The following is a 27,415-nucleotide window of genomic DNA, read 5'->3' as shown; positions in this document are numbered from 1 at the left end:
AGGTAACCGAGATGCCTATGTCCCCAGGAAAGTGCAGGATAAAATCCACAGAATTTATGGAATGCACACTAAACATATTGTTTACAAAGAAGAGATTTGGATTCCAATTTTGTATCATCATAAAATGATTACTTAAAGAATTATTCACGCATTTGGTTTTAATAAAAACCTCCAAATTATAGCCAGTTTTTTTTACGTAAAAACATTCCCACAGGACAGCTCCAAATCATTTCAGCTGCTATAAGTTTTTCCAAGCTGCCCTTGTATCGCAGAGAATCTGGAGAAGAAACATCTTTCTAGCTAGAGAGGTCTGCTTCCATTTTCTTGTGCAGCCACTTTTCAAAAAAGGATGACAGAACATTTTTTAAATTATCTTTTTTCCCCTCTTTCTAAATTTAAAACCACTGTAGATTTTGACTAAGCCATTTGAAAAGAATACCTCTTCAGACAGCAGCTAGGAATAGTGATTTTTTAATCCAGTGAAAACCACTTTAAAAAGTATTCAAAATCATGAAAGGGGATTTACTCTGCAGTCTGGACAATGGCTGACACTACAGTAAATCTCAGTTATCCACCAGCAAATCATGTTGTGTTGCAGACCACACTAACTATTGACTAAACTGCACAAAGCAACACTACCAGCTCAGGACCTTTATGAAAGGTCAAAGTCAATGAACCCAGCAGGATTCCTAGCTATACCTTTGTCGTAACACCCAAATTTTCTGTGCTGAAGCAGAATGTGCACAACACTCAAATGGCTCTGGCCAGAAAGATCCTAGAGCTGACCCTCAAAGATCATATTGCAGAGTCTGCAAAGAGCAGCAACAAAAGCAGGTCTGGTAGCAGAAGGAGAAGAGCAGGAGAAATTCTGGCAGCCCAGCACTGGAAGGGTCTGTGGCAGGCTTCAACCCAGAGGCAGCAGCTACAAATGTCTCTATGTGGCACTCCCAAGGAAACGACAATCCTGAACCCAGAGCGATCATGTACACGTTCGTGTGGTTATGTGGTGCTGATTCTGAGACTCAGATGACTCAGCCCAATCTAATACATCTTATTCAGGCTTGTCTGTCAGGTGTGATACCCCAGATCCTCATCACCCAAGATAAAGGACACAACTCTATTTGGGTAGTCTAAATAGGACTTCCACTGCACTCAACCCAGAAACAGCAAGTAATGTGCAAAAGAACACAAAACAGCACGTCTGCCTTCTAAAACACAAGCATGTTTTAAGTGCAGGAAGTCATATTGCTTATAATTAGACCTTAAGGGTAGCGTTTATGTTCTATATTCAACACACTTGTTTAGCCAGTATTCAGGGCTGGGAAGAGCAGAAAAACGTACCTCAGCAGACTTTATGACCTGGACTTTCTGTGGATCTCGTCAGTCATACATTAGCACAGACAACAAAACCAGCTTTTGGACCCAAACTGCCAGCATTATCCCTAAAAAACCCCCAAACAGTACTGAATAACTTACCTTTCAAAGGCATATCGAATGACAACCAAGATTAAAGCAAAAGGGATACTGAGCAGGAGGTCACGAGGCTGAGGGTAACGGACATCTTCAGACTCTTGCATGTCCTCCCAGGTGATTCCTGGGGGCAGCCAGAACTCATGCTGCCACAGCCACTCGTACAGAGAGCGTGCCATCCTGAAGGAAAAGAGACCAGAATAAACTGAGGACAGCCTCGCACACAGCAAACCTGTCAGCACAAGCCAGCGAAGCAAAGGAAGGATTACACCCTCGCTGAGGTTGCATCTGGCTGTGAAAGCAGAAGAGGTGTGGAATGCATCAGTGCCCAAGGAACTGATAACCTGCTCGCAGATTTTTATCAGGTGCTTGGTGTCTGCTGACTCCTGGCACAGAACCAAAAAAGGGCTAAAATGGAGACAAACGCCTCCAAATTCAACAGAACATTAGTGTTATTCTCAGCAAGACGTATCCAGAAAGCTTTAAGTTTAATACTGCAGCATCTCAGGTTCACAGGCTCCTTTCTACAGGACTGACAGCCTGGTATCACGAGGATGCAGCAAGTCTGCTCCAGGGCTGGCTGCCAGCTGTCCTTTTACCTTCTACATGTACATACCCTTATATTTTAGTAGTCTTTGATCTTTTGCATTTATTTGTTTCTATTTACACATTGCAATTCCACTGTGTGCATGTATGCATATGTATGCATAATAATTAATATTATTCTGAGACTTCTTTAAAAAAAAATTTTTTTTAAAATCTATCTTCTGCTTTAAATGATTAAGGAAAGTACTTCCAAGTAAGATTTTTGTGTTAACTGGTAAGAAGCTGGGTTCTTAATGTAATTTTAAAGATCATGCCTGAAGGTGGAATTTACATATATGATCAGAGAATTTAGCAGCATAAAAGACAGCAGAATGGGTGTAACGAAGCATTCAACACAAAAATACCATTGCTAGATAATTCTACCTCATACACAAATATGAGCAGCACTGCCCTCCAATACACGCTGCTCATTCTAGCTGGCAACAACAAGTATCCCAAACACAAGCAAACAGACTCTATGCAGGCACAGAAGGAGGAAAGGGGAAGCATGGGAATGAGATGCCTCTTGAGATTGTCTGAACAGCACACGGGAAATACCACGTTATGAAACCAAGGTGAAAAGCACATAATTTAAGCGTCTGACCTGAGTATCATACAGCATCTCACCTAGTGGAGGCCCAAGCCCTGGCCCATTTTCTGCGAGGAGAACCACCTAATGGATTGAAAATTAATCATACACTGGATTTTGAAGACATCTTTAACTCAGAAGTAGTTTCTTTGTTAGTTAAACTGAAGATCTGCCTTATTACAGAATTTTGCAGAGTCTGAGGGATATCATGCAGACTGTAACCTCTTTTCTTGATTCGGACTTAATTATTCATCTCAATGTGTCTATTGATCTGACTACAACAGGGAACAACAGGACCCTATTTCTTCAAATTCGAGTCTCATTTCTCCTGGAGCATACACAGCCAATTCGGTATGATGACAAAGGTGATTACAAATATAGGTGTAATTGATACCAAGTGGATGCAAAGTTTCTGACCATTTAAGATAGAAAAATCAGGAAAACACTTTCCCCTTTTCCCCAAAGAAAAAACATCTTACTAAAAATGCATTCTTCTCGTCCTACCTGCACTCAGCTGATTTCAGCTTTTGATACCAAAACCCACGACATAAAAATACCTCCTAAAAATCAGAAGCCTGATATACTGCAGAACTGCAATCAAAGGAAGGGGCAGTAAGGCTAATATCCAACTTCACTAGCACCAAAAGAACATCCAGGTCTTCTACCAGCTTTCAGTTTGACAATAATCACAGTATTTTCTTTCTGGTGCAGCTTCTCGGACTCTGGAAACTGCGGTTTTGCTCCTACTTCCAGACTGTTCTCCATTCCTTCTGCTACCTCTTCTTCCAGTGCAATGTCTGGACAAAAATCATTGGCACATAAGACAAAGATAAACATGGTTTATAGACTCTTCAAAGTCTGTTTTAAGAGTCTGACGATCAAGATGCAACAGTTTTTAAGTTGCCTGCCAAATCCTGAGTCTCTACAACTCCCTGGGGCCTAGAGTATAACCTAAATTCCCCAATCCAGGCTGTTTTAAGGTGGGAACATCTGCCACCCGCTATCTGTCCCCTTTTCCTCTGGCAGGGCTGTCGGATCCTTTAGCGCTAGTTCTCTTTCCCTCTTGAATCACCAAAGGCACCTGAAGCCAGGATCATGGGAAAGTGGTGACACAGCTCGCTATGCATTAAAAAGAAGCTAGCTGAAGCACACATACATATGTGCTAGAGAAATCTTTTCAGACTACTCAATAAACATACTATCAACCAGTACAGCTGCATCTGGGTGACACAGACATAAGCCCATGGGACAGGCTGGCTACTGCGCTGAACCTCAGAGCCTCGGTGAACCATGTTTTCTGGATGTCCCCGACTCTCTTGTAGACTATGCGAACACAGGTTTCTGCACAAAACTCTACAGTTAAAAAGCAGAAAGTGTCTATGTAGATGCAAACCACATGAGTATGGCCTTAGCCTACAAGAATTCAACACACTGTCACTATGAAGTGTGGTGACAGTGTTCCAAAACAGCTTGGGCACTTCAGATAGGTACTGGATTACCAGCTTAGAAAAGTCAAATAACCTAAGCAAGGTGTCTGAATAACAAAGAGCTTTACAAGGCATGAAGGACACCAACCTCAAAAGTGTGGGTAAACTTTCTTAGCTGTTAAAAATCTCCACTCAGGAAAAGCACCAGGACATCAGGAATATCTAGGATAACTAGAGAGAGAAATTTCACTTCCTCCCTGCCTCAGCGCTTCAGAAAACATTTCTTCAGTACCACAGGGTTATCCCACAGTGTGGAGACACCAAGCATGCCAGGGCAAGCTGCCATAATAGCTAGCTTTGCAATTACACAACCAAGGATTCTCCCTCCAGAACTCTATATACTGGCAGCAACACAAAAAGATGCAGCACACACTTGGTAGAGGACAGCAGCTGAACTCTGCCAGGGCTCTCTGTGGGGAGCATATAAAATAAGTTTTCCAATTTGCTTAGGGGGAATATTCTTAGATTCAAAGTGCTAAGGAAGTAAACAGCCATTATCTAACGTACTCTCATGTGCAAACTATATATAGTCAGGATAACCTTCCTGGAAGGTTTCTTCATCTCTGCAGCTATCTTTACACGTCGCAAACATACAGAAAAGGGTACAGCGCAAAGCGACATATTTATCTTTTGCAGTTTACATAGGTCAAGTTCCCAAGTCAAGACAGCTGGAAAGCTGAAGACAAGGGTGTGTCTAGAATTGAGCACTCACAGAAAACCATAAGCGAGCTCATTTCTTCCTCAAAAGTTCTTTATGCCTCAACAGAGCACCCTGCATTATTAGTTGTAGCTTTGTAATAATATACAGGATGAAGCCCTCCAGCTCTGAATACAAGTGTAACAGAGAGACAGCCTCTCACACAAAGAGTTCACCAAGAACAAAGGAAAAAAACAACACTGCAAACCACTCTCCCATACCTGACACTAAACAGATCGTCATTAGGATTTCACAAATGGTGAGCAAAATAGTAAAACGCTGGGAGAACAGCACTAAGTTTGTCACAGAAAATACACGTAAAGATGAAATCAGGAATAGAGAAGTATCACAGCTATGTCATGGGGATAGGGAGGACAAGGCTTCAGCGTTTACTGAGCCTATACTGCAACAAGATCAGGCACTCAATATGCAATCCAACAAAGCTCCCTTAAGCTGACACAGCTACACAGTCTTGAAGCAACTGGACTCTATGCAGCCCAGCAGCTTTGTACACTGAATTTACTTTGTTAAATCTTGCCTTTCCTGATTGGTTTTTTTTTTTTTTAAACTTGGTGGCTTTATCTGAATCCTTAGAGTTACAAAGGTCTCTACTGTTAAGCTGCACTGAGCTGCTCCAAGGAAAGCAGAAATTGCTGTGCTGGCCAGCAGGAATGCACCCGCAGTATCTGCACACTGCACCAGAGAGCAGCACTGCAGGGCTCCCTGAACCCGGAGCCATAGATCAGGAGCGCTACTACACTTAAACCCCTTAGGGATGTATTTATATGCAGTTTCACTTTCAAAGCAGAACTGTTTGAGAAGAAGCACGGCATCTACCTTGGAGGTTACTCCTTGCCTCACAGGTTAAATGGCTAAGCAGGTTTACCCAGATAACCTAACCATTGCTTACATCTTCAAAGAGTTATTCTGCTGCCTCGTTTACAGAATCTATTCCCAAGCTAAACGTTAATATATAGGTAGATGAATACTCATGTAAATTTACATATGCGAATACAGGACATAAGGGTGGAAGAGAAATAGAGAGAGAGAAAAGACGTACGAGTCTTCGTAAAGAACTGGGTAATGACCCCCTCACTCTGAAGACTAGGTGTAGGTACAGCATTACGCTAGACATTACTGCACTAGCCACTGTTCACTGCTTGTACCGTTAAGATAATATAAAGATTCATATAAAAGAAAAGATTGCACTGGAGTTTTCAATTTGCTTTTAAAATAAGAAAAACATCCATATTTTTTTCTTTTTAAAAAAAAAAGCTTACACTGGAGTTTTTAACTTGCTTTTTGACTAACCAATATTCCTCCCCCTGCAGCAGATGCTGGTAACATTGATGCGACAGTAATTTTGGTCTTTGCTGTAGGAATTCTGAACCCAATAGCACAGAACTTCCAACTTCTTTCCAAATTCCAGCCTACAACTTGCTGTTTCCTCCTCCTCTCTGCCTCAGGAAGCTGTTAATTTTAGGAACAGCCAAGACTTCACTGGGCCATTTTCAGCTTTTTGCTATGACAGGCAACAATAATCCCTTCAATAAGGGTACCGTGCCATATCGGAGGTGTCTCAATGTTTTTGCATCAATTGCTCAGACTAAAAAGCTGTTCCTAAACCCTCTGCTGTGTACAAAATAACCACAATGAAGAATTTTAATGGCATTTGGTTTTGCACAAGTTGTTCTTACTGTTTATAGAACAACACTTTTCTCTCATAGTTCACTGTCTAGGCTAAACAAGTCTACTGCTTCTAATCCTCTCTATATTATACATAGCTTATACAACTAGCTATAGCCAGGGAAACGGAAAACCTTTCTTTGCACATTCCTCTGTTTCTGACTAGATTCTGTTTCTGAGCAGGATTTCCGAGAGGAGTGTCTAGCATTAACATCCACAATTTTTAATACAAATTTCTGCTGTTAGTCCCCAAACACCCAACTCCGCACACTGTGCTACTCAAGGTCACCTCATTCCTCTTACTCTGGTTACAAAGGCCTTCCAGCTCTTGATTATACCAGAGATCGTCCATTGTCTGCAAGTGGATTACACAGGTTTGTGGGTGGACAGTGCCACAGGGACCAACATCCCCAAAGTGGCTCTGGGCCAAGCCGTTTAGGTCTGCCAAGTCTTATTAGCTTAAGTGCAGCATCATGCTAATGAATCGCTGCCAGAACCAGCCCAGGTATTCCTGCAGAAGACTTCCTGGTATAGCCAGTTTTCCCAGGGCTTCATTAACCACAGCAGCACAGTACTGCCACGGGGGAAATGATTAGTTAACGTGGAAGCACACCACCATAAGGATGCAGTTACGTGGCTTCTTGATTCAAGTTGCTCTATTTTTTTCCATGGGGCTATGCCTGAAATAATTAAAACCAAAAAAGCCTCTTAAATCTTGATATACTGGAGACCAAAAGGGAGAGGCTTGTCTTACCTTCATGAGAAGCAGCTGAGGTCAAGAAACAGAGTCCTGTGCATATTTATAAAGGTTCCCTGTTACTTCAAATTGGAAGAGCCATTGTATCCTAGTCCTACTACTCTGGTCCATACTTCCTGAATTTGGGTTACCACTGCATGTTATGCATTTGAAACTTTAACTAATTTTGCTAAGAAATCAATTATTCAAGAATTCCATGGGTGAAGTCTCTCCTGATAGCTCTTCCAGGCAGCTTCTTACCTATTGAACACTTCCCATAATGCTGATGTCTTCCACTTTAACTAAAACTACCTCTTACAGCTAGGCAAGGTCTGATCTTGTAACTTCCATGACGTTTACTGCACCTCTCTTAGGCAGAAATAAGTAATTTTAACAAAGAAAGCTCAGATTAACATGACATAAGCTATCTTGTGAACATCCATATTATATTTCATCTCTTCATCTCAGTCTCCAGGGTTTTTTGGGGTTTTTTTTTGTTTTTTTTTCAAACTTCGCACTAAAGATCACAATACTGGGATTACAGTTGTTGGGATATTTCTTCAAGGATTTTTTGTAACATTTTTCATACTTCTTATTTAACATATATCAAGTGTAGTCACTAAAGATTTGGTAAAATTTATAAACAAAAAAAACATTGCTCCAGGATTCTTTATTACATGTGCCATTATTTTCAGCATGCTGAGATGGAGATTAGCTAGTTCCAGTCTCCTGCCTGAACTGAATACATTAACCTTTTCGAATTTCACTTCAGCTTTGATATGTTCATTTCCATTTCCTCATCCCTGTTAGCTATCCTGGCGTCATACCTGCCTTCTGATATTGCCTTATCTGTAACAACATTTCCTTTGCCTCAGATCCCTCTCTTTCCCTATCCTTCTGTTGGTTCTTCACCATTTTAAGACTTTTTTTATCATCAAGTGAATTTAACCACGGATGGACAGTGTCCAAGGGACTCAGCTGAAATTTATCAATTAAGAAAAATGCCTGAGAACGTCCTCCCATGGCAAAAAAAAAAAAAAAAAAAATTATCAAAATCTTTCCTTATAGTTCCAGTCCATGAACCACCTCTTGACCTACACTCTCTTGGCACGCCTTCTCCTCACCCTGTCAAAGTAACTTTCCTACAAAACCCATCACCCTCTACACATCCAATTTTTTTAACTTCTTTCGAAGATTATTATAAGCCTGCTTGCTCCAGCCATAACTGATGCAGAATCTCTAATCACACGGACTGATTCTGGTATGAATCTTAGGTACGAATCTCTTTTTACCTGCAGCTAATTCTGCTTTATTTCTCCTCTGTTCCTCAGCTTTCTCATCTCTTTCTATTGTGATTCTGAATGCCTTTGTCTTTTCCCTAAAACTGCAACTTCTGGCAGCATCTCCCCTTTGTTTTTGCATGAAATAAGACTGTTTTTCAACTCTGACTAGTAGTGAAAGAAACAAAACCATGATCTATTTCCCTTTGTAACACTATGTTCGGCAGGCTCACTCTCCTCATCCAGACTTTGCTCTCCACATCCTCTTCTTTGGAAGACGGCTGAAAATTTGAACTTATTTGTGCAGCTTGCTTTCTCCACCAATGACCAGTTATCCTCAACTTCCTGGCTTTCAGATGTTCTCCTCACATAGATCTACCAGCTGACATTTCCTATCAAATTATTTTATGTCTGCTGTCCGCCCAAGAATTAATTAATTTTGCAATTCTTCACCTTTTTCAAGGAACTTTTCACTATTTGTTTACTTCCACTACTTAGTCGAACAGAAGCTTGATTCTTCACTCCTAACCTTAAAAGCAGAAAGGCAAAATTCACCTCCACCACCCCCTGACTAAGAAAACATCTCTTTTCAGCCCACTGAGAGAGCTGGGTTGCTCTGCCTTGTTTCCTAGACTTTCCACCTTTTCACCAACATTAATCCTACCTCATACTTCGGTGCAGGCTGGTCAGGTGCTGCTCTGTTCAAAGGCAACAATTTTCATATATACCCTCTTTTGGAAGGGAGATCTCTGTCCCAGAAAAAGCATAAAATGCCCAAACACTAGAAGCTGCAAATAGAAGTCCAGCAAGAAGACAAACTTACCTACCCAGATCTCCAGGGAGCAATACTGCCTGTAGCAGGGGGGTTGGAACTAGATGATCTTTGAGGTCCCTTCCAACACAAACCATTCTATGATTCCATACTCTCTTTGCCCTTACCCAGCATAAATTGCTTACTAACTTCCATACCTTGTGCTCCGCTTGCCAGCTCCTCCGTTGCTAGGCTGCTCTGACTGCCGAGTATTTGGCTCCCAAGCAGACTGCCAGGCGTGACCGCCAGCACAGGTTTCAGGCTGATGTCACTCATCCACGTCAGAATGCAAATCAGACAGCTCTTCTCACTCGATCATCCCGCACTGAGGGGCATGAATAAAACGCCTTCGTTTTGCTCAGTAAAAAACAAGTACTGGTTTAACCAGTTAAAAACAAGGCCGGAAAAGGCACTGAGTACGTCCGGCTTCACCATGTCTTTGGTCAGGAGGTATTCAGAGCAGCGGGCCCAAATTTTTCTTAGCCTTCCTCTTGTTACCAACGTATGTACAGAAGCCCTTCTGGTTGCCCTTCACATCCCTTACTCGAGCTGAGCTTTGGCTTTCCTATCTCCATTCTTGTACGCTTAGGCAACACTTCTACATCCCTCCTGGCCCACTTCCACCCTCTTGATACTTCCTTTCTGTGTTTGAGCTCAAACAACAGTTCCATGTTCATCCCTGCTGGCCTCCTACCATTTTTGTTAGCCTTCTTGCTCATTGGGATGGACTACACTTGTGCTTGGAGGAGGCTGTCCTGGAAGATCAACCAGCTGTCTGAGCCTCTTTGCCTGCCAGGACAGTCTCCCATGAGATCCTACCAAGCAGATCCCTGAACAAGCCAAAACCTACCCCCCTGAAATTTAAAAAAACCCAAGAACTTACATGCACATTTTGAAATACTACGGCTGTTTCTGCCAAATTCCTCCTCCAGGAACCTGAAGATGCTTCGCTAAGGGTGAAGAAACCTGGGTTGAACTGCAGCACCCGTTGTCAAACTAGTCTTAAAAATAAAATGCTGTGTTAAGTGTAAAAAGCAGCAGAGACAAAAGCTGAAGACCTTTGCAGGCTGTCTGGCACTTACCCTATGGTTGCATTATTAAATGAAGTAACATTCCTTTATTACTTCCAGAGCAGGGTGAGGTACCTTAAACCTCATTGTCCTGACACTTGGGAACAATCATTATTCCACGACTGAATGCTAACTCTACAAACAAAAAAATTCTCAACAAAAAACCACTGGAAACTGCATGCTGACTGTTTTGTAAGGCACAAGAACACCATGTTCTACCATCACTGTGTAAAAAACTACAGATCATACTACATCTTAGTAAGAACATCAGACATGGCTAGTGTCCAAGTAAGGCAACTGAGGCATCCAAAATACCAGCTAGAACATCTCCACAAAATACATAAAGACACATATCCCCAGATCTACGTTTCTTGCGAGAGTTCAAATATAAAATGAAAGGAGGAGGCACTTATAAAATCCAAATGAGCTACTTGGCAATTTCTTTGGATTTTTTCCTTCATTCTTTCTTCTAATGCCTGCAATTTCCTCCAGTCTTGCTGTAGAAATAGCAGTCACTGGCTGACATCACTTGATAGAACTGAGCAAGAAAATCAAGTTATTGGCCTCAGGCCATAGTGAGCCAAGAATTCAGGTTGGAAGATCACACAAAGAAATCAAGGAGGAGCTTACTTCCACCTGAACTGCTCATGTCTCCTTTATCTGAATTCATCAGTACCAAACAAAGCAAGAGTCAGGCAGTCGTAGTGAGACCTTCTCCTTCAAACCAAGTTAAGAGACAGTAAAAACTGCCAAAAAGCTTTCTAAACAGAAATGCTATTTATCCCCAAAGACTATACCAACAAGCAGTTTGTACACCAGTAGAAGCATTTTCCCAGATTTGGGAAGGAGAAAGGGACAAAAAGGAATCACACACTGTGAGAATACACACTGAATAAGGCTCAAAACTTTAAGCATGAGCAGCAATAACTTTGTGAGATCCTCAAAACTCTTCGAAAGGCAAGTTCTGGCCTTACAACCCAGGTCCTGTGCATGGAGGTTCAGATGTCGCAGAAACAGAAAATTTGCCCAGACCTGTCAATATGATACATGCCCCAGACACCTTTTCTACTGTGAACTGAATTTTTTCAACTGATTATCAGTATTCCTGGTACTCAACAATCACATATCAGGCCTCAAAATGTTTAATTCTAACTTAAAAACTGGGAAAAATAAAAAGCAGGTAGTAGGTTCAAGTTTCCAAGCCATACTCAAGTCACATTAAAATGCCGCACAGTTCTCAATAAATCCTCTTTCCTTTAAGCTCACGGGACAGTGCAATGCTTGTTCAATGTATTACCTGATTCTACAGCCCTTTCGAAGCATAAATATTCCTAAACAGTCATATGGTTCTGGTCTGAGAGCTCTTCCTTTTCTGCCCTGCAACCTCCAGCCACGTGCTCAATTCTGATGTTTGTAGCAGCCCTCAGAAGCTCTTCATCCCTAGTTGGGCCTAGAGTTCCAACTTCCCTGCAGTCCAAAGCTTCACCATTGCTCCTTATTCATACAGTCAACCCCTACAGGGAGTCAAGCACTTGGTTATCCTTCTCTCTCCCACAAATGGGCCATTTCCCCAAAGGCGTGCTTTCTAATTCATCACATCAGGAACTTTATGAAGCACTGAACTCCTGAACTATTAATCTCAGGTCAAAATGAGAAAATCAGTTGTGATAAATAAGGAAGACAAAGGGACAGATGTGCATGACTTCTCTGCCACAGATACAGCAAAGATAAAACATCAAAGTGGAACTGGATCATCCTGAATGCCAATGCAGATTAGAAAAGCACTTATCTATGAGTCAGGACGAATTTGTTCACATGAGGTTGAGGGAGGCATCCTATATTACAAACTAGTATACCTACGAGATGCAGAGCATGACTTTTCACACAATCCTTATTCTCCTCCCTCGTGCAGGAAGCACACAGGCTTTAATTACTTTGTATGAGCTGGCTTTGAATTTCAGTATCAACAGTTCCATCAGTTTCCCAGGTATTTGTTCCCACAAACTCCCCAGGCTGTTGCAAAGCTTAGAGGAAAAAAAGAGAAATTTAATTAGTCTAAAATTAAGATTTTTCTAAATGACACTCTTATACCTTTAAAATTAATACGTTTTCATTATTTTGCATTTCGAAACACAAAACTTAAAACCTTATCTGAGAGTAACATCTACATTCCCAACATTACTGCAAAAGCAAAATCCATTAAAAACATTGAGCAAGAAACAGCAACCAATAGAAAGATTTCCCTTTCTCCAAGATTAAAATAATTGTGACTCACTTTTCACAATCATTACTGCTTAATGAATAATGCAAGGTATCATATTATGATGGTGTATTGGGTTTGCGTGGCAAAGAACCAGGACAGATGGTTATTTAAAAAATTTTAATATGAATTATTCTTGATTAGCACAGATAACTTAAAAGCCCTATAACATGGATAGCTTATAAAGCAGAATGTAAAACTCAAGTTCTTTCAGCAGGCACTGTCCTCCTCTGTTCTTTGCTGGAATAGTATCTAAAATCAAGAGAATCTGTCTCCAACTGAGCGTTACCTATTACATAAACAAATCATTATGGGACAGTATATTTGTCATGATACTGAAGGCTGCAACCACACTGTGTTACTTATTCAGTAATTATGAGATGCTTTCTGAATTTGACATACAATGGGACCATTTTAATGAGCAATCCTGCTGAATGCAGACAGAGAGTTTCTTTCAGATTGCTTAGCCTCGGTGGTCTTCCTGGTCTTCTCCTTATTAACACGGTCGCTCCTCAAGCTGCAGATTCTGCCTCCTGCTCCACTAATGAGGAGTCCCTGCATAACGCTGCAGGTGTGAGGGGACTATGACAGATAACTCAAACACCACATTTATTCCTCTCTCTACAATACATATATTAATTTATCTTCACTGCAGCCAGTTGTTCTGCCCTGCCTGACCCAAGACAATCATGCCTACAGCTGCAGAGGGGGAATATGCCAACCCACGGGCCAGACTGACAGCCACAGCCATTTGGATCCCTCTGCACAAAGTCAGCACCTCCAGCTCTAGCAGCACAGCCCTGATTCATGCTGGCTGAGCTCAGGGTTTATTTTTAAAATACAGATACTAAGGGTCACTTTCTCCTTGCTTCAATTCACCGCAAATAAGTTAAGAAGAAAAATCACATAGAAATTATTATTTCGGGAATTCTGCCTTCAAGCTTTTACTGCAACATCATCTCTGAACAGAAAAATTCCCCTGATCTTTTCTTTGAAAACATTAAACATAAACTCTGACATAACATCTTTCAAATCCTCCAGAAGGAGGCTATCTTTCATATAGGTATGAAGACAGACAGACAAACAATAAGGAAGCAGTTGCCTCAAAAGCTCCGATAGTACACCAGGGGTAAAAATAACACTGCTTATTAAAAAAAAAATAACCTGAATGTTTACCTTTTTCAAGATTTTTTTTTTTTTGCCTTATCTATTTTGATTCAAAACCTTGATGCTTGCTTGGTTGGAAGGCATATGCCATACCCGTGTCTGTGGCCATCTGTGCAACAACCTCACAAAACAAAATATTTGATTAATTTCTTGCTTTTTGGAACTGACTTTTAAAACAAAGAAACTAGTTGTTATCAAAACCAATTTCAGTAAAAGCTAAATCAATCTTGAAGTTAATGGAATTACTGCAGTTGGTCCCCTTTGAGCATATTTCCTATTTTTTTCAAATGAAAGCTACTCTTGAATTAATTAAAACTAGAACAAATTGGAAAAAGGAGTGGGGAACATACATTGGATTCTTGACATTGCTGTGTAATTATGGACAAACATGCTGAGGTGTACTCTTCAGTAAACATGAATACACCACAAAAATTACCCCCAACAGAACAAACAGCCTTGAGTGGATTTTCAAAACTGGGAAAACGACATTTGACTGATCTTTATTTAAGAAGAACCCGTCATGGAATGCCAGTGGAATTAAATATTAAACCTTCAATACAGATATACTAAAGGTTAATACACGCATATGACAGAGACCCACAATAAAATGAAAGCCTTTATTTGAAAGAGGAGGGCAGTCAAGGACACAGAACAAGGACGTGCAGTATCTTTCAGCAATCTGTGGAAAACAGCCTATGGCTAGAAGGCCAGCGTGCGAGACCAGGACCACCACTGAGTCACATCAGGAGTGCGTAGCAGGACCAGGGAGAGCAGCTCTGTCTTACTCCCTTGATGGCAAGGATGCAACTGGTGGAAAGCAATGCTTCACACACCTCAGCCCTTCATGGCAGGTTTGCACCAGACATCAGTCTGAGCTGGGTAATAGCTCCTGGAACTGATCTCGCCAACATAACAAAACAAGAACCTGCATTGCATATGCCAGGGCTTTATACCCTGCTGGGCAGGGATGCAGTGCCCCAGCTCTTGGCAGAGTTTCCTATACATCTCTTTATCAGATGTACTCCAGGTCAAGAGACTCTGTTAGCTGGAGCTTTTACAATACAACCTGCAGTGTGTTGCATTGCAATGAAAATGGTGGTATAAATTCTAAACCTGTGACATATTCCATTGAAGTGTTCAAGTACACTATTAATATTAACTAGAATGAGGATAATTCATTTTACTAGTAGGAAATAATTACACGATTTTGGCTTTCTAAAAAGCAATCTATTTTTAAGTAAGTTCTTGTATCAGATTGAGACTCTTGGCTTCCCCTTTCCCTTTAGGTGAAAGCATGGGTTTTCTCCTACAGAGAAGAAAACTGGAAGAGACATTAGAAATGCAAGCAGGACATAAAACACAAAGCACAATAAGCAATCCTGACCCTGGAAATCTTATTACACTTTTGTTCTTATCAACAGGCTCTAAATTCACAGCTAAAGTAGAGTCAGTTCAAAACTGCACTCCTCTCTTTACATTGGATTTTAGTGTGTACTTGTTATGTCATAGCAATGTTTGGATGCATCCAAAGTCCAAATTTAAAAAAAACCAACTGATTTTCCAGACAGTGCTGTGAAATAGGGACTCAATTTTCAGCATTTCAGAGAACAAGTACATGTTAGTTACAGCCCACAGTACAGAAAATCAAGACACTATTTGTTTTGACTTGTGGATGTTAGTCCTTTGAGATTCTACAATCTCATTTCTTGTAATTTTGCTTTCACCAGAACAAAGCCAAAGGCTGGAGTACGGGCAATCACAGCAAGGGAAGAAACAAATGTGTTTTCTTTAAGATTATATCAATGGGTGGAGAGATCCACTATGGTCCTTAAAATGAAACTGCTGCTCTTTCCAGCCTGAGAAGATTCCCCTGCTGAGACAGGTTCCTTATAACTTAGAGCCAGTATAAACCAACACTGCCATCAAAGACTAGACCCTGACCTCCACCCGTTCCTGACCAGCACTCCCACTTCACTGCCACTACCTCCCCATACTCAATACAAGAATTTGTGACACCTCACAGAGAACCAGGCTGAGAAAAAGACTTGGGTCAAAACTTAAACATTTTTTTTTTTACTCAGGGTTGATTTTACCCCACTCTGGTTCCTCACTGCAATTCACTACCTGGCTTCAAAACCATTTCTGCAGGCTCAATGCAAGCTACGAGAGAAAAGCACAAGTGGGTTGGGGCAGGCAAAAGTGTTATGTCTTCTTTCTACAGAAATGCAGCTCAAGCTGATCAAACTGTAGTGTTGCAGAAAACGCCTCCATTCAGCTCCAAATGTCCAACTGCTACACCATACCTGGAAATATCTGGAATCATGTCATCAAGTCCTTACTGGCCTCTGTAAAAGAAACCAGAAAAAAAACCACCCCAAACCACAAAATTAAGCCTAAATATATTATATATGCAGCCCAAAGCAAATTCTGACTGTACGTATGCAACCAACTTGCAGGAACCCTCAGCATCACATCACATAAAACACTGTGCCTGTGTTTCTCCCATATTTCTCTTAGGGGTGAGTAGCAAACTTATAAAACTTTCCCCTACTCATCTTAGACCTGAAAAAGTAATGTAAGATAACATTCCAGTTGTGTTTTACTCTCTTACGAGAAAAGGGCTATAAAGATCTCAGTCTGAAGATTCCCTGAGAGATCTTTCATTTAAAACAACTGCTTCCAAAGTCTTGAGAAATCATCACAACCTGGATAGGTGGCAACCCAGCTGCTACAGAACGGATGTTAGATCACTCCATCTGCTGCAAGCAGTGTCACAAACCAAACTCTTTTACACTAGTTCTGTGTGCAGTGCTCTCCGGAAAGAGAAGTCCCATAGTTGTCAATACCTTGGGAAAAAATGAGGCAAAGCTAAGAGGTATGCCTAGATGGCCATAGCCTTACCATTAGCAGCTGTATTGACTAAACACTCATTTACCATAATCACTATCCACAAGTAGAAGTAACTGGTTTCCAGTTTGATTTTTGTGTATCAAGCCCATATATGCTGCTTCCTAGAATCAGAGAATGCTAAAATGCATGATCTACAGAGGCTTTCTGTTCCTTCCCTGGCCTGTGAAGTATTGCTCTCTGCCATAAACATTTCATAAAAGAAAAATTTGTCAAAATCTATGAACCCAGAAGCATTTTTTTCCCCAAATGCTCTGCAGGGAAGAGTTTAGAATATTATAGAAGCTGGTGTTAGAATACAGAATAAAAATTTAGAAAAACAGTATTAATTTTCTTGATATATATCTCAAAGGACAGAAAGCAATCAGACTTTCCTGACACCTTTCCGCTTCTTGAGCCCTCTTGGGCTCATGAATATAATCAAAGATCCTGATCAGCTGCCTTTCAGAAAAATTCTCAATTGCAGGAATGGCTGATACAGTAGTTCTTGCGTGTTCTTGTGTTTACTGGATACTGACAGGTCTATAAAAAATTGGCTGTTGTTGTGATATTGACCCTTCAGAGCTCGTGATCTTCCTCAGAACAGATACCATTTAAGTTCTGCACTCAAAAGGATGTCAGAAAACCACAAGTAGCCTTCAAAACCACAATACAAATGCCTTCCATCAAGCTGGTGACCTTATGAAGAGAACTCCCTCAAGTGGAGAGGTTTTAAAAAGAAGCCTTCTTTAGGTCTATTTCTGCCAAAAAAGTGCATGCTAGAAAACTGAACTTTTAAGTCTGCGATGATGTCTGCACAAGTACACAACCTCAGGGCTTCAGAGTTCAGACAGGTCAGTGTCCCCACGCAGACTCGGGGGGTAAGAGCAGATAGTTTATAGACATCATTCGCCTCTCTTTCTTGGTAGAGTAGGGTCTCCCCAAACACTAAGAACACGGGAAAAGGGCACCAACTCAGAAGAGACATTTTTATTTTGATTAGAGCTGAAACATAGCATTAGCTCCTCAAGCATAGCCTGTAGAGCTGGCAGTAGGAATCTAGTCTTTGCCACATGTGAACACAGAAACAGAGTCTCTCTGAATTACCTGCATCACAGACTGCAAAAATAAATCCAGTTTCTGTGGATTTAGGTGGACTATAACAGAAGGACAATGTAATAATCATTTTTCATTGCAGGTATTTGTTCTCCTTCCTGCCTGGAAGCAGCTAGCAAACTGAGAAATCTCTACTCTCTGCTTTATCTCCTTAATATAACTCCAACACAAGATGGGAATTAGATTAAGAAAGTTAATATTTTATATGAATTTCACCAGTTTGTAACAGCTAATAAGCCAGAACAGGTATTCCTCACTCAGCAGCATTGATTCTAGGTAAAAAGCACTTTTGGCTTAACATCAGATACACTTTTCAATGTTGCCAGCTTCTTTGCTGCTCTGAACACAAGCATCTCACAAAGTCTGTTATCTTCCAACGTACAACCTTAGGTTAACAACATAAAAGCTTTTTTTTTTTTTTCCTTAAAAAAAACCCCAAACCAAAATGGAAATGGGGTAAAAGCTCCTCTGCATTTTTAAGTCTCCCTAAACCTCCTGACTATCTTGATAAATCTGAGCTTGTAGATACATCAATCATCAGCACAGTCTCACATCTCACAACCGGTTAGTTGTCCCTGTTGGCCAAAGGAGAGATTGGCTCCTGTGGAGGACAAATATCACCATGCTTGTCCTCTCAAACACACCCTCCATCTCACTTCTGCAAAACTTATCTCATAAAACTTCATGTCACACTTACAAAATAAGGAATTACCTTTAGATGCTGAACAATTATGTAGATAAATAAGCAAGCATTTTCAAATCTGGCTAGCTAAAATTCAGATGTCTGACTTCACACTAAGCATCATTATCTGTCCCTGAAACACTCCCCTCATGCTCTGATACCTGACTTTAGTCTTACTCAACTGCCAGTGCTTCCTAAAACCTACCATCCAATCTGGCTTTAAATGATTCCAGAAGTGGAATTTCCTATCAAGCATTTGGTTTGGGTTTTTTGATAACTTTAACCTAAGATGATTTTTTTTTGTCCTTCTACTACATGAATTTTGACCATTACAGAAATCTTTTGAAAAAGTATCACAATCACAAACATATTCTTTCAGCCTCGTGGCCAGCTTTGTCATCCTTTTCTCTGGGAACAGTTTGCACTACCAGCAACAAAATCTTCCCTCAATTTCAGCATTTTTCACGCAAAGGGTTAAGTACTGAAGACTCAACTAAGAGCTACCTACAGAAGGTCAGAATGGCTTCTCAAAAAGTACCCCCACGGTCGACCTTCCTCGACGCAGGCAGCTCAGTAGAACCCTTTATTTCTGTACTGATTTCATACGGTCTGGCTGTGCTGTACCAGCGGCGCAGAAACTCCTCCGAGAGAGCTGCGCGGATTTTTCTTCTGCTCCGGGCTGTGGCAGCCAACAGGAGCCCACTGCGCCCCTTCCCTACCCGGGTGCCCCTCGGCAGGTGGGAGCCAGGTCCTCGCACCTCTTCCCTCAGAACACGTCTCCGCCGGGGCGGGACCGGCATGAGGAGCCGATCCCCGAAACCCCCCTTCCCACCGGGGATTCTGCACACCGAGCGGGAGCCCCTGCCCCTCGGCAGCGCTCACGGCCCAGGCGCTGTGAGACCCCGGCCCCACCGCCTCCCCTCCCCGTCACCTCCCGGGCACTGCCTGCTCCCCCGTTATCCTTTTAGGGAGCCCCCGCCCCGCCAGCGCCCCCGGACTCTCTCTCTGTCCTCCCGGCACCAACCAGCCCCAGGGGTGGTTCACCCCGCCGCCTACTGCCCGCTCACCTCCAGCCTCCCCCGCCGGGGCGGCGCCGACCCGCTCTTCGCGGAAACCCGCACCGCCTCCGGACTCTGCGCGCCCCAGGCGGAGCGAGGAGGAGGCGGCGGGGCGGCGCCGGCCCGGGTGCTGCTCTGCTCCCCCCCCCCGCCCGGCGCCGGCCAGTCCGGGCCTCTCCTCGCTCAGCCCCTGCCCGCCGCCCTCCCGCCCCCTGCCTCAGGGCGGCCGCCGCGGGGACGGCTCGGCGCTGGTGGCAGAGTCCTGAGCTGAGGGCCCTGCGGCCCCCCGGGGAGGGGTCTCTCTCAGGGCTGTGATGGGCACCCAGAGGCACCGGGCCGTAAGCAGGGGCACCCAGGCCTGCTGGGGACGGGGCACGGAGGGGGTTTGGGAGGACAGGTGGGTGCTGCTGACCCTGGAGTGCTTCACCCTGTCTGAGCCTTGCCAGGAGCGACGGAGCACACGGGAAAGCCCGGGTGTGTTACCACGCTGAAGGAAAGCTTGGCCTGTTCGCCTTCCCCCAGAGGGTACGAATGTCTCCAGAAAGAGAAGGGCTGGAAGGGACAGCCGTGCTAGGACATGTGTGAGGTGACGCAAATGACATGGCAGCCCTAATACAGATGGTGTCCCGGCAGAACAGCATCACCAAAGACCCAATTTTCTGTCATATGTCACTGCAAGCTAATACTGCTGTTTGCACAGTGCCATTTATAGATGCCAAAGTGAGAATGAAATGCCAATGAAATAGCCTAATGGTTATTTTATATGCACCTTTCATGAGCGCAAGTAAAAAGATAAAGGTGAATTTTCATCACGAGACCCTTGCTCCTGTTGCAGCCTGATGGAAGAGACAGTCACTGCCCTGCTGAACCAGCTTCTGCTCTTTTTCTTGTCGTGCATGCTTCTCCCTTTTTTTTTCCCTGTAACTCTCCTAAAACTCTTTACAATAAATCTGCTAATTTCATGCCTGAGCACCTGCTCTATCACTTGTGTAAAAATACATTTTAAATACATGTATGAACGCGTGCCCGCACAATTATATTCTAAAATCCAAACACCATGCATCAAGCAGGACATACAGCAGCCTATAAACACTTGAGTGGATGATGCTGGAACTCATTTCTGCAGTTCCACATTTCATCTTTTGCCAGCAATGAATGTGTTTAGTTTAACCCAGCGTTTTCTTCATAAGTGAAGAAAAAAAGGAAAAAAAAAAAAGTCCTTCAGCAAATTGCAGCTGCTCTTTATATGGAAAAACAGTGGTTAACATACTGCATATTATTTCAGTCAAAACAAGGAGAAAGACCTTATACTGTGGACCACAGCTTTGGAACCACTGCAGTACAGCTGTGTAGATTTTAAGGCCAGCAAAAAAAAAATAATCCTTAAGATGATCTATTCCGTCCTTCTGCGTTACACAGGCCAAAAAAAATTCCACCCCATCATTCTTGCTTTCAAGTCTTGGGAGTACAGACCACGTGTACTATTATTGTTTGCCAGTGTGCTATAACGCATTCTTGGAGCACTTAAGACTGTTCTCTCATCTTACTAAAATGCTGTCCATCAGCTCTTTATTTCCAGACTTTTCTAAAGCTGTAGTCAGCACAGTTATGAGGAGCATGGTTATAAACACCCATGTAGATAGAAATGTTGACAATTTTAAAATAAATACAGTGACTTCTTGTAGTTTTCTCACTTACACGTTTTAGTCCACATGCTTTGTTCCAATCAAGCAATACACAATCAGGCTCGTAGCAGACTGATGGGTTGAAAACAGTTTCTGCTCCAGTAGCCAGGTTGCCACAAACAGATTAGTATCCTGGCAAATGTATCAGTGAATATATTTGCATGAGGTAGTAGGGCCCTGGAGTTACAATCACGTCAGGAATCTCTGGCCATATCATAGTCTCTTGGGGGGACCCCAGTGCTCCTACGTGCAGTTAGTGGTTCTGTAGCTCATCGTGTGGCATCACTGAAACCAACTCAAAACAGGCCTTGACCTGCGGTGTCTGTATTTATAAAGCCGGCTTTTCTGGGCCTGATCCAAAGCCCACTGATGTCCATGAAAAACTCCCACTGACTTCCAAAGGATTTGGATTGGGCCTTCCAAGAGCAAAAATCTGCTCATTTCAGTGTGTGTGGAGGGTGAAACAAAAACATCTAAGACCACTGGAGCAAAGGAAGGGGCCATGTTCAGGGTGTTTGCCTTGGCTTAGCTGTGACTCTCAGTAACAGTGGTGTAATATGAGTCCTGCCACACAGGAGGAGCAGCCTCTGTGTAATCACCAGCATACAGACCAGTTGCATCATCAAAGCACAGCACAAACCTGCAAGGCTCCACACAGCAAAGCAACTCAGAACACAAAGCCTTAGTGAGGAGCCCTGACCTGGTGCACAGGGCTATGACCCGTGCATGCCTCGTCAGTTATAAAAGTCATGGTGAGTTTTGAACTATGACTACGAGTGCTGAACACTGCCCCTCACTCCCATTGTAGAGAGTCCTCCCTTGAAGCCGCAAAAGTTACCAGTCTTTTTGGGATATGTACCTCAAGACATCCAAAGGGACCTGAAACACAAAGATGGATGCACAGTCTCCTAATATCAAGCTTCTTCAAGTTGTTTCATGAAATAGTTAGGATCTGAGGTACTTAAAAATCACTTATCATTTTAGAATGTAGGCTGCTGAAGCCCTGACAGGTTAGTATTTATATTACAATAGATTTATGAGAAGAAAAAAGTTGGTTTTTTTTTAATGTAATCATTTATCCACCAGCTGCCCGCTGTGAGCAGGACAATATGGTGTTCAGGTGTCAAACAAGTCCTCTAGTTATAGTCTATGAAAGAGTCACCCCCTGAAACCCTGTTCAACAAGTCCAAAGAAAGCTCCGACTGGGCTTGATGGTCAGTTTGGCTGTGATCTCTCCAGTACCGTGCTGGATTGTGATGCGCTCTACTGGAAAAGCTGAAGTGTGGCCTTTGCCAATGTGGACAGCACCCTCGTGTGGAAAACCACCGTCCCTGCACACCCAGCCTGACTTGGTAGGCTCAAACTCCAAACAGAAATGAACGCTGATAAGCACACAGCTGGGTGCGCGCGAGGGTTGGCGATGGCGAAGTGAGCGCTCCTGCATGACGCGTCACACGGTGTTGGACAGAGGTGCTGGGGACTGCAGCCTTACTAGTCCATCTTCCCACCAACAAATCTCACCTCAGTTACAGTGTGGAAAATAGTGGGATTCTTACGTTTAAGTTCACGTCACTCTGAGTCATGGCTCTCATGACACCTCATCGTACCATCTTCCTCATGCACCTATCAATCCTAAGGATCCCAAAGCCATTATAATTCAAGACCAGGACACAGCATATCCATGGGATTAGTTCATCTACTCCTGAAATATATCCTGTTTATGAAGAAATGGGGAGGCTGTCTCTTCAATAGATATGGTAATTCCTCAGATCTTAAGACAGAATGCTGTGAGACAGTGCCTAACTGAAACTGCATAGATAGTTCAGGGAAGAGCCTGCAATTATTTACACCTGAAATCTGACAACATGCTGTGGCTAACATGACCGTCCTTTTGAACGTGCCTTTCTGATTTTCACTTCGTGCCTCTTTGTCAAAGTGGAGTAGGTTGGGAATTTGGAAGGAGTCATCAGTAACAAACAAACTCAGAAATCTAATTTCCTGTAGGTTATGGTCAGGCAATGAGGGTGACAGTGGATAGATACGATGGCTTCATTTATGCTTCTCAAGAGGAGGCCCAACCATTATTAACTGCACCAAACCTCCCTTTCTTCTAGAAATGTTGTTGTTCTAAATTGGTGACATTACTCATGACAACACCCCTAGCTCTAACAGGCTAAGGAGTCTTATAGTCTTTATGTCATCAGCTAAACTAGGTTATGCAAAATAAGTCTTCACTTGTCATCACAGAAAGCAGATAACTCTGTTCCAAGCTTGCTGTCCACCCCATCTTTAGAGACTATGAATTCTAGCTCCACTTGGTTGCCTCCACATCTGCTTGCTCACTACACCTGACTCGGCACAGTTTCAGCATTGGCTGGGGTCAACGGGGTAATGCGCATTTACATGATTAAAGCGTACCAGGAGTCCAGCTCCATTTGCAGTTGAACAAAATATAATGCAATAATATAATGCACTGCACACGTAAATGTCTCAGATCCTGTTTCTCTGAAGGCCATCAGAGCCTGCACATTACAACAGCAAGAGCTTAGTTTCATTTACAGCACCTTGACAAATGACAACACACAGGTTGTTCTGACCATGCAGTTGGTTTCACCAGCTACTGGATGTTCACCATACTGTCTTACACTGGACGCACTGACTTATGTATAGCATGTGTTGTGGTTACATTGAAAAATCTTTGATTCAGCAACTTATACCCAGATCCTTGACTTATTTTTGTATTATCACAAAATATGACAAGCAACATGAACACACCAAGAAAAACTCTTTCATATACTCTCCTAGACATAGTGCACTCAGAGTGCTTTGAGCAGGTCTCTACCATCTTAGTTACCCTGAAATGCAGAATAGCTAGCGGGATTTAAAGAGTATCTTGATTAGGAAGAGATTATATATATTTGCAAATCACGTAGGTCCCTTTCTCTCTCCACCCACCAAGGGCTAGTCTTGTAAAAGCAGTGCCTTCTATGAATTTCCTGGAATAACAGCTCCCTTCTCATGGTCACCACCGTCCCAAGAGATTCCAATACTATTGATCATACTATTCCCTAGGAAGATAATGTGCGGCTCCCTGTTACCTCCATTGTATGGATATTTTTGTTAATCTGCTTTTCTTTTTCCCTCTTAGGTCATCCTCAACTCTTGGTGCTATTCAGTTTCTTCACTTGTTTCAAGCCTGATACAGATTTTTTTATTTGGGGGACGTTATCCCCCTTATCTGTCTCTCAGTGGCTACCTGCTACCTGGACTCTGCCCTAAATCCTGCAGGTGACAGATGATGGCCCATTAACACAGCTCCACTTCCTCTCTTTCCCACTGCCATCCCCACTCTAATCCTCTGCGTCTGCCCTTACTGTGCCATTTGGTTTGTAAACTCTAATGTTTAGAATGACAGGGAGGGCTCAGACGCACCGTGCAGAGACAGCACGTCCCAGTGCTCACTGTAGTCCGCTTACCCACTTTTGCTGCCGGCGTCCACTGCACTGCCTCACTCGCACATTTTTCTTGCTGTATATCAGCCTGACTTGGTTGTCCTTGGGTATCCTTCCAACCTTGGATATCCAGAGAATATTGCCTGGTGCCAAAGTTCTGTAGCTTGAGCCGAAGCTTTGTGAGTGTAATAGAAAAAAGAGAGATGCAGACACCATGAGCACTCTTGGGTGCTGTGCACCCCCCACCCCCCAATTTGAGGCTCTGTGGGGAGGCACATGGGAGAAGCTTTGTTCCTATTTTAAGTACAGACCAAAATAGCCAAGAGCCATTTTGTCTCCCCTGTGCACCCTGGCAGGATTTGTCTTATGTACCTCAAAAGACTGCTACTGAGTGTGCTGCTCCAGGGGATTACAGATAGGAAAGCTGTCCCTGGATCTCTGTCCTTCTTGAAAGGGCTTCTAAATTATACAACCTGTGGCTAATATTAGATAGTGCAACTTCAGCAAGCAATCTGATGCCCTTTCTGTACTGCTTGGCTCTGCCCACTCCTGCTGTGACCTCAGCCTGCAGCACCATTGTCCGGGTGAATGTCAGGACCCCAGGACTCACATCGCTGGGCACTTAAGGGTCAGTTGCTGAGGTCCCTGCTTCTCCAGCCCCCTGCTCTCCACGGAGAGAGAGGGAAGTGTCCTGAGAGAGCCTAGCAGAGTGTCAGAGCATCCCCAAGTCCGCTTGCACAGCCTGTGCAGCAAAGCAATCGATGATGTGGCCCTCCTCTGGACTCGCAGCCCGCCCACCAAAACCAGGCAGTACGGAGGCCTTAAACCCCTGGCCCAGGGCTCTGGCCCTGTGCCACTCCCAGCCCAGGGACCCTCGCCTGCCCGGGTTCCCCGGACTCCCACACGCTTTAAGCTACGGCTTGCCGTTGCCCAGGGGCTGCAATATGTTCAATGGAATGGGCGACACAGCGCTGCCGGCAACCGGCAACACCAGTGTCAGAGCCCGGCCAGACCACATGGCCCCCCGCAGCACCAGGCTGCACACACCACCGCAGCGCTCCGGGGCAGCCCCCGGGAGACCCCGGCATGGGAGGAAGCTGCAGAGCAGTGAGAAGGGGCGGGGGGGGAAGGCAGGGGAGACACACTCATTGCTCCGGTACGCGGGAGTCCCCTCTGCCCACCATGATGGCGCTGGCCCCCGCCAGCCCTGCTCCCGGAGAGGAGGTTACGCTCCCTGCCCAGCAGAGGCCGAGGTGCTACCCAGCGGTTACGAAAAAGAACAACCGCCCCGGAAAAAGTATCCCCTAGGTTAGGGTTATGGTTAGGGGTTAGGAGTTAGGGTTAGAGGTTAGGGTTAGGGGGGTAGGATTAGGGGTTACAGATAGGGTTAGGGGTTAGGTTAGGATTGGGGTTAGTGACACCATTAGGGTTAGTGATGTTAGGGTTTAGGGTTAGGGGTTATTGTTAGGGTTAGGGGTTAGGGTTAGGGGTCAGGGTTCAGAACTGCTTTCAGTCCTGGCACTTACCCTTTGGGAGACGTTGCTGGAATATTTCATTTTTGGAGCTGGGCTCTGTGAAGACTGGGAGTGAATGTGGCATCCCTTACATGTCAATCCAAGCGCAGAGGCCAGGTGTTGGTGTGACTGTGAAAGGGTGCCATGGGAATGGCTACCAATAGCTGAACATCTTTCTCCATGTCTTAGGACCTGTTTTTTCCTGTCTTACAATCAGTACAACACAAACACTCTTTTCCCTTTTCTTTCTTTTCCTCAGTTAAAGAATATATTCCCTTCTGGTATTCTGAATCCATCAAACCATATTTCTTTCTAACAATCAAATCTCTCCTCAGTGCAAAGAACAAATCTACACTGGCTCACCTAGCCGCCTAAACAGACCTAAGAGCACCAGTTTCTGGCCAGAAGATTCATCCCAGAAACCCCTTTTGGGGCTGGTACCTTTCGCCTGGGAGCAGGGGCTAGACGTTTTCAGTTTTGAGGCTGGACTCTGGTAAAGAGTGAGAGACACGTAAGGGGAACCACTAAGGGTCACTCCTTTTGCTCAGAAACCCACATCCAGTCCTCTTCCAGCTCCTGTCCCCTGGGCTGGATCCTTTCCCTCCCAAACAGCTCTGCAGGGAGCTCCATGCCCTGTTACCGCTATTTTACTGACATCTGGTAGCAGCTGCCTTAAGAAGGAAAGATGCTTCTTCAAAAGTGGCCCTTCCTTCCTTGACCTGTGCCCGGCTTCCATGCCTGGCTTTGGGTTCGGCTGGTGGGCCCGAGGGATGTGCCCAGGCCTGGAGCATGAGGCCGGGGCTGGACAGTGAAGGTAGTCCCAGGCCTCCCAGTACCCCCCACGGCAGGGAGCAGGGTGCAAGTCCAGGCCATGCTGGTTTGGGTTGAGCCCCTTCTGCTCCCCTGCAGAGGGAAGCAGCAAGTTCCTTCTGGGCCTGTCCCCTGAGGGGAGCACCACGGAAAAGCAGCCGAGCATGGCCTAGGGACACCCACCTCAGCCGCCTTCTGAGGTGAGTGGGTCTGTGGAAGCAGTAATTACGCATCAACGCTAATTACTTGGAACCCCACACTGCGTTCCTCGGTCGCCGTGAGGTGAGGGGCGCCTCCCCTTAGCCGGCTTCACGCTCGCGCGGGCTCGGAAGGCGCGAATATCACGAGTCGCCCGCAAAAGTGAATCACGGCGG

The 27,415-nt window shown here is 43.9% G+C and overlaps 1 protein-coding gene across 10 annotated transcripts in view; it reads right to left on the bottom strand.

The window, feature by feature from the left end:
* The window catches only part of LOC129197332 (ceramide synthase 4-like), a 43,360-nt gene extending 23,667 nt beyond the window's left edge, over nucleotides 1–19,693 (bottom strand). Inside the window, exons 1-6 of one of the 10 annotated variants that reach the window (XM_054805664.1) lie at nucleotides 13,848–13,959; nucleotides 12,268–12,435; nucleotides 10,225–10,342; nucleotides 9,500–9,666; nucleotides 2,683–2,728; nucleotides 1,477–1,650 (exon numbers count right to left, since the gene is read on the bottom strand). In XM_054805664.1, coding sequence (XP_054661639.1) covers nucleotides 1,477–1,650; nucleotides 2,683–2,728; nucleotides 9,500–9,617 — 338 coding nt within the window. In that variant the 5' untranslated portion in view covers nucleotides 9,618–9,666; nucleotides 10,225–10,342; nucleotides 12,268–12,435; nucleotides 13,848–13,959. Of the gene's footprint in view, nucleotides 1–1,476; nucleotides 1,651–2,682; nucleotides 2,729–3,309; nucleotides 3,402–9,499; nucleotides 9,667–10,224; nucleotides 10,646–12,267; nucleotides 12,436–13,847; nucleotides 13,960–16,141; nucleotides 16,177–19,589 lie in introns of those variants that run through there. The other 9 variants (XM_054805668.1, XM_054805665.1, XM_054805672.1 and 6 more) reach the window with 9 other exon arrangements.
* Nucleotides 19,694–27,415: the final 7,722 nt, after the last annotated feature.

Source organism: Grus americana, chromosome 28 (assembly GCF_028858705.1).
Source record: "Grus americana isolate bGruAme1 chromosome 28, bGruAme1.mat, whole genome shotgun sequence".
Lineage (NCBI taxonomy): Eukaryota > Metazoa > Chordata > Aves > Gruiformes > Gruidae > Grus > Grus americana.
This window is presented reverse-complemented; position numbering and strand designations above follow the sequence as displayed.